At 49.1% G+C, this 13,373-nt stretch overlaps 1 protein-coding gene across 1 annotated transcript in view; it reads right to left on the bottom strand.

Moving 5' to 3' along the window:
• The window catches only part of CCDC85C (coiled-coil domain containing 85C), a 103,401-nt gene that overhangs the window by 37,361 nt on the left and 52,667 nt on the right, over positions 1-13,373 (bottom strand). Inside the window, exon 2 of the mRNA XM_084287603.1 lies at positions 1,886-1,962. Within this exon, the coding sequence (XP_084143729.1) occupies positions 1,886-1,962 (77 nt within the window). The remainder of the gene's footprint in view (positions 1-1,885; positions 1,963-13,373) is intronic.

The following is a 13,373-nucleotide window of genomic DNA, read 5'->3' on the forward strand; positions in this document are numbered from 1 at the left end:
AGCTTCAACATTTCACCTGCTGCCCCAAGGGGAGCTGTCTGAATGCTCACGATAAAATAGAGGTATTTCCTGAGCACCATCTGAAATAGGTTGGATCCTGGTATTTTTGGAGGGCTGTTAAGACATCACATAGGGACTGCACAGAGTGGCTGGGCCAGGCTGGGGCCGGTAGCTCCTGCGGCTAGGGAGGCCCCTGGCCCTCTCCAGGTCACAGAGATATTTTCAGATAATTTCTCTCCTTCCTGGATCCAAACCTTTGTAGTAACACAGCCCAAAAGGTGAGGACAATTGCAGACAGCTTGTGTGCTCAGTGGAAAACACGCAGCCTTCACACCCGGGACAGAGCAAAGGCAGAAGGGCTGAGCCAGCCAGTAATTACCACGTCTCTTTGACCTCAGAAGGCAGACACGACCGAGTGGCGTGCTCGGCCACAGCAGGACAAAACCCAGCCAAGGGCACATCGAGCAGAGCCTGTCCCCAAACCCTTGCATGTCCCTGGCAGCTGCGCACGCACAGCCCATCTGCTTATCGATATCTCCAATGGAATCGTCTCGGGGCCTCAGCCAGCACCAGCCAGTGCACGGGCTGGGAGAAAGACAGAGGGAGTTAAAATTAAATTAGCGATTGATTAATACTTGAAGCCACTCGGTAGCTGTTTAGTTGAGAGTCCTTTGGGGGTTTTAACCGTTCAGCACTCTGTGCTTCATGCTACCGATCGCATGGCTTGCAACGGCAACAAGAATACCTGAAACGTGGGGCAATTTTACAAAAAGCTCACAGTCTGGTTGAAAAGTGAGTTTCAATAAAAAAAATATTTACCAGAACTCTTTTATTGAAATCTCAGTAAGCACCTAACCTTCTTTTCGATTTTATTTTTAACATGGATATTTTAGAAATAAAACAGAACATACCACAGCAATCTATTTTCAGACTCAGTGAAATGCAAAGAAAAACATAACAAAAACTTTTTTGATTTTTTTTGTGTTTTTTTTTTTGTTTGTTTGTTTTTATTTCTAGTCCTTATACTTTGGATGAACCCGGAACAAAAGGATTCTGAAAACTCAGTGCCTGAACAGTGTAACAGGGAAAAGATACAGAGAACAGGACAAAAAGGGTAACTCTTCTGCTGCTTTAGACAGTGTTTCGCTGCTTTCTGAAGAGCTGCCCCTCTTCACACAGAGTGCTGTGTTTTAAGGGGGATCCAGGGGACATATCAGACTGAAGGATTGTTTTCTTCTTGCTGCTTGACATTCCTATATATAGATAGGTAAGCACGAGCAATGATCAAAAGCCCAGCAGCACATGGAGTAGACTTTGAAGGACGGATGCAAGCAAAAAGTGCCAGTTTTGAAGACGTCTGTTCTGCTTTCAACGCGATCACAAATAAAAGCAGGGAGCCAGCACTGCACAAAACTACTCCCAAGGCCGCCCTTTTACTACAGCCTCCTCATTCAACAAGATAAAAGCAAATGTAAAAGGGCAAGCGAGATCCTGCAGCAAGGACACAGGCAATGCCGGAGCCTCACTTCACCACCACGTCCTGCGCGGAGGCGTCAACGTGCAAGCACAGCACGTGTCCTGCTGCTCCCAGTGCCAGCATCCCCCCAGCCCCTGCCACCCGTCCTTCATGCACGTCAAACTACGTTTCTGCTGAACACATAGACACAGACATTAACAGAGCTTACTTTTTTTCCCAATATGTAATTTTGAGGTAGCATTACTGCAAAAGTTGCATAACAAAACAAGACCAAATTCCAGTAGTGGGGGGCTGGTACCAGTATGCTCTTCCCCTTGTAAGAAGTCCCCACTGAATTCAGGTGGGCTAACACAGCTATACAGGAGCAGAACAGCAACGTTAATACCCATGAGGGAATAAAAAACCTACCTGAGAGAGAAGCTTGTTGTCATCCTCCAGCAGTTTCACTTTTGTTTCAAGTTGCCTGATGTAGTTGGAAGACGAATCTTTAGGAAAAGAGAAAAAAGTATGTTTACATTTCTTGTTTTACACATAAGACAGCAAAATATTATCCCCTGTCTGTGGAAAGCATGGGGAAAATAAATGTATTAAAAACTCAAGTGTAAAGGACAAGGAGGATTTCTGCTAAAAGTGTTTTTTCACCAAACAGGTGAGATTCAGCAAAGCAGTTATCTTCTGTGAATCCATCAGTGCCACCAGGTTGGGCAGAAGGGGAGAAAGGAAGTGAAGTGAAGCTGAAAGACTGAGCTTTGTAATTTCTGGAAGTAATTTTGTAGCTTTGAAAGACATTCTTATTCATCTAAATGCACCAAAATACTCAACAACAGAACAAGATGTTTCCTTTCACATTCAAATAAACTACTCCCCCTCAAACGCACACCTTTGTCTTGCAAAACCAAGTGAAAAAATCACACAAATAGGGACAATGCTGCCAGGAGCTGCCATCACTTCATCAGGGCACAAGGTATACGGCCAGGCCACCAAGCTGAAGCACGCACACAGCCTGAAGTTTGCCACCGAAATGCCCACCCATGAGATCTCTTTTTTTCTAGTGGCAGCATGTGACCCTAAACAGAAAATTACAGTACAGTGTAACCCCACGTAAAATGGTGATACTCGACTTGGAGGAAGTTAATGGCCAGTTTACCACTACAGTAAGGCAGCAGCACCAGATAGCAGACCTGGCACCGAAGATAATTTGCCAGCAAGCACTGTGGGTGGCTTACTGCTGTCCAAAACATTTGGGGTTTGTTTTGAAATGCACCTTGAAACACCACATTTGCAAATTTCACGGGGAAGAAATTAAAGGAACCTGGGGGAAACCTTTTATCCACTTTCATTACAGCTTAACAGTTTGCAATAGTTCCTTCCATCCATCTGGATGTTTGTAATATTTCCCCTCCACTTGTAATTTCAGTAGCAGAGGCTGCGAATTGTTGCAGCAGGAGGACAAGAGGGAGCGAGTTTTCAGCTTTAGTACATGAAATAAAAAAAAAAAAAAAAAAACTGAACGGTTTCTGCATTGTTAAAAGGGCTCTGTGAAATGGAATTCTATTTTCCCTCGTTTCATTTATTATGGAGAGCCTGCGAAAGCCGCTATTCAGCCACGGGACTTCACACTGAGCATGAATCAGAGGAAGCGAGCGTTATGCAACTGCGCTGATGCCGCCGCGCGTTGCTGCCTGCCGGCACCCTGGGCTCAGCCCCGGCACGGCCAGCAGGCACCAGCAGCTACAGCTTTCCACACGCAAATGCCTGCACCTGCACATGTGGAAGGTTTAGGCTCGCACCACGCCAAGAAGCTTATCTTACCTGGTGCCAGTACCTGCCAAACGCACTCAGCGCAAGCCCGACTGCTGCTTCTTGGCGACTCTCTGGGTAGTTTTGCAGAAAAGCTAGCACACGAGCTACTGCTAAGCACTTGGAGTGCTCTGACCATTCAAGAGAAAAATTGGAATATGCTTGGAAAAGTGCTACCATAGGCAAGAGCCAAACCACACATAAAAAAACAGCAGGACCCACTGGAGTCAAGTGCCCAGCTAAAGTGCGCACACTGTCAAAGAAAACATGTTTGCATCTTTGTTTTGATTGCGCTTTGTGCAAACCCAGGAAATCCAAATAAATCCTCATAAAAAAAAAAAAAAAGACGACACCATAGGGAACTATGCAAGTTCCACCAACAGTTTAAGTGGCCATGAGGTTCACAACAGCATCACCTTCAGCTGCAGGGATCACAAACTGTCTGCCCAACAACAGCTCAAACCCAGGAGGAGTCTTCAGATCAGAGGAAAGGAGGGCAAACGAAGCAGGATATGTGATCGATCCATAGCACCTCACCTTCCCAGCTAAGGCTTCATGACAACTGTGTTGTGAATCCAGCCATGCATATAGAGATGTGTAGACTATAACGCTACAAAAGCTCTCTGCTTAAGTCAGCAAGATTTCAGCTCCAGCTTAAAGAACTTGCTGAATTAGTAATGAACCTGTCCTCCATCAGGGTGATCAGGGAATTCTTAAAGCCCATGGAGCACAGTTTCACCTCCTCTCTACCCACTACATTTTGTTTACTTACCCCTAAATCCAGCCTGGTAACACCCATTTGGCTAACCAGTTCCCAGAACAGCCTCCGGCTCAGCCTGAAGACACCTTGGGACTCCACCTTTTCCGCTTGTGTGCTGGATACAACAGGCTCCATCTGCAGATCTGCTCAGATAAAGTGTCCTTCCCCACCCGCGCTCCAGCCCCAGCAGGAAGCAAGCACATGCTGCCGGGGCAGCAGCAGAGGTAAGTGCCTTACCCAAGGAAAGCAGCGATCCCAATACATCAGCTCCTGATTTTTATCTCGTAGCACTGAGGCAATCGAAGCAGCTCCAAGGAAGGATTCACGGCAGTGCCAAAGGACAGGCTCAGCCCACGCCTGCCTCTGGACTGAGCACAGCCTCTGCGTACATACATGGTACAGGCAGCAACACTTGCATAAACAAGTGCAAAAATGCTAGATAATGCTAAGGACGTGTTGCAGGTCACACACAGGCTCCAGAATAATCAATCTTTAAGCAACCTTTCCCCTGTTAGCAGCCGGATAGCAGGGAGCCCGCTCCACGCAGTGCCCCCCACACCTCTGTACTCTCTTATCACTACTTCTTATTGTGCCAGATACAGACCACCACGGTACGCTGTGCACAAAGGGCAGCAACAACATCAACAAAAGCTTATGGGAACTATTTCTGAGCCCAACAAGTCCCTTCTCCCAGTCCCTTGTCCATGGTGGGCAGGGAAGCTGCAGGAGGCCCTTTTGCGCAGCTCTACCTGGAGCACAGGGTACTTGGCCCAAAATGGAGGCGACAGACCGAGCCTCACGAGCAACCCTTCTCGTGTGTTTGTGGTGGCTTCAGCATTGCTAACAGCTACAGGAATGTCATGTTAAATGGTCCGGTTGGGATGCAGAAGCTGTTGTGTTTAAGCCCTTGGAGTGACAAGAAGTGAGTGGCTGATTGACCAGGAAAATTTACCATAGTTGACCAAGAAATGTAAATGGGGAGAGAATAATTTTCTACTTTATTACCTATCCTTGCAAAGAAAAAGGTATTCTGTGGGCGTGTTGGGGAGGCAACCCCTGCATCCCCAGGAACCAGTGCACTCCACAACCACCTCCAGTCTTAAAAGCTTGTTTGAGATTTGCTAGAATTCTTCAAACACTGCTGTTCGACCCCAGACTACATCTGAGATCTGACCTCAGCCTAAAGACACTCCACAGCAATGTAAAATACAAGGAGAAAAAAGCAAATGAGCTCTTTTGTCAGCAGAAGATGCTCTATCTCCAGCAAAGGCTGAGAAACCATGCTCAGAGCTGTCACCACCCTCACCATGCCCTCAGAGATGAATGCTCTCCATCTTCTGGACCTGCTGGTGCTGAGGTGGGTGCCACACAAGCCATCTGCACCTTGATCTCAGGTTTAAAGAATCCCATACCTCTCCTGACAGCCGGCAGCAACACTCCAGGGCTCGGCAGCAGAACCCCAGGCTGAGTCTCTCCCACGTTAGATCAAGAAACACATTCCCAACATTTTTCTGCCTCTGACCTTCCTCTTATCAGCGAGTCTCCCCCCTTGCCTGCCTCCCCCACAGCCGTGGGCTGAGGATGGCCCCGCTGACCCACCCAGGAGAGGCGGCAGAGCTGGAATGCTGACGGCTTGGACCCCCTCATCCCCTTCATTAAGAATTAAATGGATGGTCCCACCACCTTGTCAAGGCCTGCCGTCAGCCATGAGGAATGCTTCACCCTCAGCACGAACGCACTCTCCTTGGCGGCATGGTTGCTAGGCCTGGGTGCTGGGACCGGGACGTACCACAGCACCTCCTGTAGCAGCGTGGCACCAGCTTTATGTCTGCCCACGCCTGCTGGTGCAAGGCCAGCGGCCTGGTCGGACATGGCAGGACATCAGTCGTTCTGTCTGTCACCACATAAGCAGACAAGGATGGTGGGCATACATCGGATCAGCTTTTCAGGAGGATGCTGTGGCCCTCAGTGCCACCTGGGATCAACATGTTCCTCCTGTCACGCTCCTCAGGGTCACGGGCAGCCACTGCATGAGCAACACCTCCCTTAGCAGGCCAGACAGCAGGAATTTCCCCTAAAAACCCCACACATCCCACCTCCACCCTCCCTGTCATGCGTCAGACCGGGTGCTACCTGGCCACCACACCAGGAGCACCTTTCAGCAGCAAAAGCCAGTCTGGGGCTGGTCCCCACCTTGCCACCTCCGTGAGCAGCACCGGTGGAAATCGTGTCGCTGTCGCAATCAGCCACCGCTCGCTTACGCTGTGCAAACGCTTCCAGCCAAACTGCTGGCAGAGCTGTAAAACCTCAAGTCCCGTTTCTCTATAAAGCCTTTGAAGAACTAATTGGACGTAGCTCCTCACATTATCTCCGTGAGAGGTAAAAGAGTCACATTCCAGCCCGCGAAGGAGCATTGCTGTTATTATCCACCCTTCTCAAGATTTACCGTCTTAAAAAATACACTCCATCTGGAATCGGGTGTAATTCAACTTTGATGCAATCTCGCTGAGTAACTTTTCTCCACGTAGATAAACCACTTAATACTCATTACTGCTAAATTGAGGCAAGACAAATCACTCTACCTTGTTTTAACTAAAAGGCCTTTGAGGGAGCAGGGAACTGCCTGGCTCCTGAAGCTTTTTTAAAGCATAAATTAGAAACTGTTTCAACAATCAAAACAATCCCTAAGCCTGCTGAGCACAGAGCAATGTCATTTTAAAAGACGCTTGGAGACACTGGAGCCTTTCCGATCCTCATTTGAGATTTCAGAGAAATCTGTCTGAGGGGTAAGTAAGATGAATTATACATTTCTTTTGACAGTAACAACGGAAATGTTTTTATTTCCGTGTATGTTATTTCTCAAAACCACGAGCACGTGGAGCAGAGGCTTGCATTGTAGCTATGGGGCTGGCATCGAGCCACCTTTATTTAAGACCTGCTTATAACGAGGCCTTCCTTACTTCAGCACTTAGATGGACATGAGAAGGAAGGTAATGCCTTTACTTAGCACAGTTCACAACAGAGAGGCCAGAAAAGGTTAGGGTAGCAGTCTGAGAGGAGGATGCTGACTCCCAGCTGCCTCAGTGGCAGCGGGACAGTGCCTGCACCCCACGTGAGCAATGCAGAACCCCTCCTGCTGCCTTTTCTCCCCAGGAGCTACATTTACAAAGCACGACTCACGACAGCAAAGCACGGCTATATCTGCTTTGTCAGTGTCCTGCTAACAAGATTCTTCCTCCCCTCATCGAAAGCAGCGACCCTAAAGGGATTCTCCCAAACCCATACCCAAGGAGGAAAGACGTGGGACTGAGCAATGTTCTGCCAGGCTCACACCTTGCGGCCAGCTGCCTCGTTTTCCCTCCTGTGATGAGATGGTGATATTTTTCCTTCCACCTCTTCCATCAAAGATCATCTCAGAGAAAGACCTTCACCTGCGCTCAATAAAACACTTCGCTGTCTGTCGGCAGTTTTGTTATCACACCTCTGCTCTTCAGCACAATATTTCAGATTCTTATTGCTCTGCTGGTTTTGCTTCTTGACTCAGACAAGCAGGCTGAAAAATAGGCCAGTGGTTACATCTCATAGAGTAGTTGATTTATTAAAGCAACTGGGCTCTTTCAGAGCAGCTAGGAAGCAGATGAAACCCACACCTTTTTATATCTTGCCGTTGAAGGAAACTTTTTAGAGGCGGACAAGCCCCCAACCCTTGATTTTTCCTAGGCAGCCCCCATCTTTCTGCTCTCACCAGCAAAACCCCATTCATAGAACCACAGAACCATCTAGGTTGGAAAAGACCTTCAAGATCAAGTCCAACTATTAGCCTGCCTTACTGAGTACCATCGCTGAACCCTCGTCCCTTGACATGTCCCTTGGTGCCACATCCACACATCTCTGAAACACATCCAGACTCCACCAGTGCCCTGGGAAGCCTTTCCCAAAGTTTGACCACCAGTTCCATGAAGAAATTCCTCCTGCTGTCCAATCTAAACCTCCCCTTCTGGCAGCCGGAGGATGCTGCTGGCATCCAAGGGACTTGGCCGCTGTCCCCACGCCAGCCCCTGTCCCGCTGAACAAAGGCGGATCTGCCTGAGCAGACGTGACACCCAGGCTCCAGCCCAGCCAGTCCCTGTTGAAAACATCGCTAACCACAGCTGGGACAGCGTGTGAGTGGATGGGAGGGCAGGTTTGAGACAACAGGCAGGTAAAAGCCAAAAGAAGGAAGCCAGCAGTGAGGTGATGCAGCTCAGTGACCCCCTTCTCTGCTCTCAGGTCCAAAATACCAGCTGTTGCTAACCCCAAGCACCACACCACTCCAGCAGGAGCGTGGCCACAGTCTGGGGTCTCCCTTGGGATGCAATCAGAGCATAAGCCACCACAGGGCATATGGCAGACACAGGCTCCCAGCCCACTTTGAGCAGATTTTTACTGAACGGACACTGCCTTAAGTCCCAACAAATAGCAGGCCCACATGTAACAGCCAAAGCTACCCATGGAAACGCTCATCTGAATAAGACTGGAAGGATCAGGCCTCATATTTTTAAGGTGCAGGCAATGGCTCAGGTATAGTATAGGTATTAAACCATTATTCAAAACAATAGGGAAGGGCATTGTCAATCCAAAACCAGAAATCCAGTCTCAGCCTACCACACACGTTTTTAACCATCCCACGGCAGTGGATGTGTGCTGGCAGCAAGGCTGTGCTGCTGCACAGCGCTGCCCCGGCAGGATGGGACAGATGCCACTGGAGCTATTTAATTAACATTTCCAAGCGAGTCTCTAGCTAAGAGCTCTGAAGTTTTCCAAGCCCACACGTTCCCAACTCAGTTCCAGCCCATTAGGCCTGTCTGGGAGCTTAGCGGCCTCCAGCCAGCCTGGACAAGGCTGATAAGGTCGCTCTGACTTCAGCTTTTGCTGCTCCCCGCTCCATCTCCCAGCCATGCCAGCACCTTCCAGCACTGAACATCTGCCCGCTGCCACTGTCACCAGGAGCTCAAGAGCTCCCGATATCTTATCGGGATTTCATTAGGACAAGGCTGATAGGAAAGGAGGAGCGTGTGTATGTGTGTGCCTGGTATGGCAGCGCAGCCAGGAGAGAGCTGTCTTGTCTCTTCAGAAAGTGCCGACCGGTATCTCCTATTTTTTTTTGCCTGGTGACCTTTACATTACAGCCTCCACGGGGCACCCTGCTATCACCTCAAAGCAAAGCAGGAGCTGGCGGAGATCTCCTGCATCCCAGCACTCTAACCCACTCGACCTGTAAAACCTGCTTAATGGGAAGGGGTAAATAAAGCAGCACAGAGTGCAAGGAGGAAGAGGAAAACAGAACTGAGAGGGTGGTGAAACATCTTCAATCCTGTAGCCTGACACTGCACTTCCCCTTCTCCCAGAGGGACAGCTGGTGGGGTGGCTTCTTGGGTGCTACTTCACCTCTGGCAGAGGGCAAGAGCAGGCAGGGCTCAAATGCACCCCCATACAATGTGAAGAGCCTCTGCTCCTGCTGATACAGCTTGTACTTTCCCCCAGTCTCACTTTATTTACATCCCTACACAGGAGAATGGGAGAGCATTTTGCTGTCTTCCCATAGGGAAAAAATATGATACAGTAAGCCCCAAAGTGCTCAGCAACATTTCCGACCTGTTCTCGCTGCCTGCATGACGGATGAGCCAAGCCACAAGTAGTGGCCACTGCTGCTGTTCCAGGCTTCCTGGGGAAATCTTTCCTTCTGTCCTCCAGAGATTTTCAAGGTAAACAAGCTAGTAAAAGATTTGTGTTTGCTTTACAAGTTGTGTTTTAATGCCTGGCTGTGGACAACACTCGGAGAACAATCAGCGTGGGGTTTATTTGAGGTTCAGCCTCAGAACGAGCTTTCAAGCAGGAGCAGGCAGGCTGTAATTAGATGCAATAAGTAAACACGGTGCTAGAAATATTAATGTCCAATATATGCACAGCCAGACAGTCTTGACTGGCGCACATGTAACGGGGGAAGGCTGATTTCCATGAGCTGCAGCTCTCTTGCCCCGTGCATACAAAAGCCTTCACTGTCAAAGGGTGCAGGTGCTCCCTGGATCGGTTCCAGGTGCTGCAGGACGTGCGGCACCCACCCTGGCACCATGACACCAGGCAGATTTCACGTTTCGCTCAGCCTCTAGAAGAAGCCATTTGCTGTCCAACCACGTATATGCGCTCAGCGAAGGACTGCCTGAGCACGAAAAGGGCAATTCTAGCGAAAGCAGGACAGCATCCGAGCTGGAGGTGGATCGGAGGGATCCACCCTTCCACTGTCAATGTAGAGCTCCAGCCAAAAAGCTTTGCTTCCCGTGTCAGAGCCTCGCTCCAACACTGCAAGAGCTTCTGCTATCACCAGTCCCAGCAGAGTAACGCCATTGCCTGTTGACCAGTGCCAAGGCAGTGAATTAAGAGATCACCCTAATCTTCCTTATCCTGTACCTCCCTGCTACTGCTACAGATGGGCAAGGGCTGAGCTACAACGGTCTGGCCTAAGCAGGACCTTCCACGAGTGACGAGAGACTAATTTTAGAGAGCTAAATCCCCCGCTGTTGGCAGACCCGGGTATTGCTCCTCAGTGGTAAATGGACATCCCTGGTGCACAGGAGGGAGCAGCCAGACCTTTTCCTTGCAGTTCAGGCCCTACAAGCTCCCTCCTTGGGGACAGAGAGAGGCGAGCACCGAGTTGTGACAACAGCGCTCGCTCAGGGAGCAGGGCTGCAAGTCACTCACGGCTAATGGGATTCTGCAGCTTTAATGATTATGAAAAGGTTAAAATGACCTGCTAGGCACCCTGAGTTGTTTAAGCCTCTTTTCCTTCCTCGTGCTGCTTTAATCTTGGTAACACGGTCACGTGGCCCCGTTAGAAAAAGCTCCGAAGCCGATTAGTGGCTTCTACAACTCCAAACTAGTGGCTGCCAACCACCCAGAACCTGTGGGATGGTGTCACTGCTTGGGGCAGAGGAGCCCGCCCTGCTCCGCACCCTCCTTCTGGGGCACCTCCATGGATGCTGCAGCCTCCAGAAATCACCATGAGGGGATGGCCGAGGGGAAAACCCTGAAGCCGAGGGGACAGGCTATACGCATTGCCTCCTATGTCAGTCCTGTTACCTAATTCCTCCTTTCCATACCCAAAACACAGCCTGATTGCCCACCTGATGCTGGCAACTGCTGCAGTAGCCCCGTCCCTGTCTGTATAATATCATCCGAAGACTGAGCCCGTCACACAGCCAGCGTGCTCTGGGCAAAGCCTTGATATTGTGGCAGCATCCCTCAACCCCTCATGCACAGCACTTCTGTGGAAAGGGATCCTGGGGGCTCCTGCAGTTTGTAACGTGGAGAAGAATCGGTGCCACGCTGTGCCAAGCAGGACGTGGGATCGCACTGGGACACAGAAACAAGAGCCCTGTATGTAAACAGGGGAAATAATCCTCCTTCATCGCTGCTATTAGTGACCCTGACTAGAGATCTGCGCCCAGGTTTAGGCATCACGCTTCAAGGCTCATGTGGACTAGTTGGAAGAAGTTCAGGTAAGAGAAATAAGGAGGATCAGAGTGCAGAGAGCATCATCTGGCAGAAGAGCGTGAAGGAACCCAGACTGGAGAAGGGAAGCTGAACAAAGACACAGTAACGGATTCAAGTATGGAAATGGCTGTCAAAAAAAGATGAAGCAAATAATTGCTCTCTGTGTCCACCCAGGAAGAGCCAGCAAGGATGCATAAGGGCTGGAAGAGACGGCCCCTGGAGGTCGTGGAACTGCCATTGATGATGGCTTTCGTGAAGAGGGTAGGCAAACATCTGTCAGGAGCTGTGTAGGCACACCTGAGTCTGCCCTGGGGAAAGGAATGAGTTGGGTGACCCCAGCAGTGCTTCAGGCCTGGTTCCCATGACTATCCTGTACGTGTAATGCATGAGAAAATCCGTGGCTATTTCACTTAAATTCCAGAAAGCACAAACCACAATTATTTGAAGGCAAAAACAAAATACAGTCTCTGACTGGTATATTAGATCTAATAACCTGAAACCATCCACGCATTTTGGTTTCCCATCCCCTGCAGAAATTCTCACCTCAGTGCTCAGCAGCTGGCAAAGAAAGGTGAAAGGACACAGAGAGCAGGCTCTGATAGCAGCGGGATGTGTGCAATACGAAGGTGATACTGGAAACACTCGGCTGTTTTAAAACACTGCTAGAGATCTCAGAGCTAGTACCCCCTGAAAAACAGAGCTCTCATCTTTAAGAGTTATTGTTTCCAGCTTTTCCACAGAAATCAGTAACCCTACATCACAGGAGGCCAACATTAGTCTGAAGCAGACTACGCAGACAGCCGTGCCCATGTCCACAGAAATGTTTGCCCCCAAGATCTGAACCTCCACAAATGCCCACAGGTTTGATACCACCTTGGAAAGATGCGGGGGGTTGTTGCAGTTGCTAAATCTTCATCGTATTTGACCAGCCTTTTGCTGAAGTTTCTCCGTTTTTATGACAAACCCCTAACCACAACAAGCCTGTGCAGAAGACATCAGGTTAATCCAAAGCCTTGTGAAATACAGCTGTTGTGAATGAGTTTTGCTTTGAAATTTCAGGTTTGTTTGAATCCATAAGCATTTTCTGCTGGATACATTAGCATTACCTCCTCGGGAAGGAGCCCTGCCCGGTTTCAGATGGCCGTAAATCTTACTTTCAGTGCTGTACATACAAATGGGCCAGCAGGTTTTATGCAGAAATTCCCGTGGCCTTTGAAGGAACTCAGCTTAGAAACTGGTAGCACAAGGCAGCCCGGCTGCAGAAGGGCTCTCCTGAGTTCACAAAACGGCTTCCTCAGCATCCTGAGATGGAAAAGGCCAATTATTGGCTAAATCAATGGTTGTTTTTTTTTTGTTGTTTTTTTTTTTTTTTTAAATACAAAAGATCTTAAATATTTGCAGAAGTCTTTCCCTGTAAACATCACGTTGAAACTTTTGCAGGCTCTGAAAATGCATTTCTGGTTGTAAATCTGCTCCCCCCTTTGCTTGGGAAGATTCTTCTGGACAATAAACCCAGCGCGCCCGGGAGAGGACTGCATAATTACCCGCCGCACACAATGGGCACCGGCCTTTCCAACGCGCTCCTCAACCGTCAGGAATCCGAGCTGCGCGATAATTAAAACTCAGAACTCCTCTTCCACCGAGTCCAGAGAGAAATTAACCTCGAATTTCCAGTCCTCAAATACCCCCGTGATTCTCGGGGAGCCCCCTATTAAAAAGTTCTCGTAGATGAGAACAACACGGTACCGACGGGAAAAATTTAATCGGCGGTGCGAAAACCTAACGATTAGGTTAATGAAAAATCGG

Source organism: Netta rufina (genome assembly GCF_964035555.1).
Source record: "Netta rufina genome assembly, chromosome: 5".
Taxonomy (NCBI): Eukaryota; Metazoa; Chordata; class Aves; order Anseriformes; family Anatidae; genus Netta; species Netta rufina.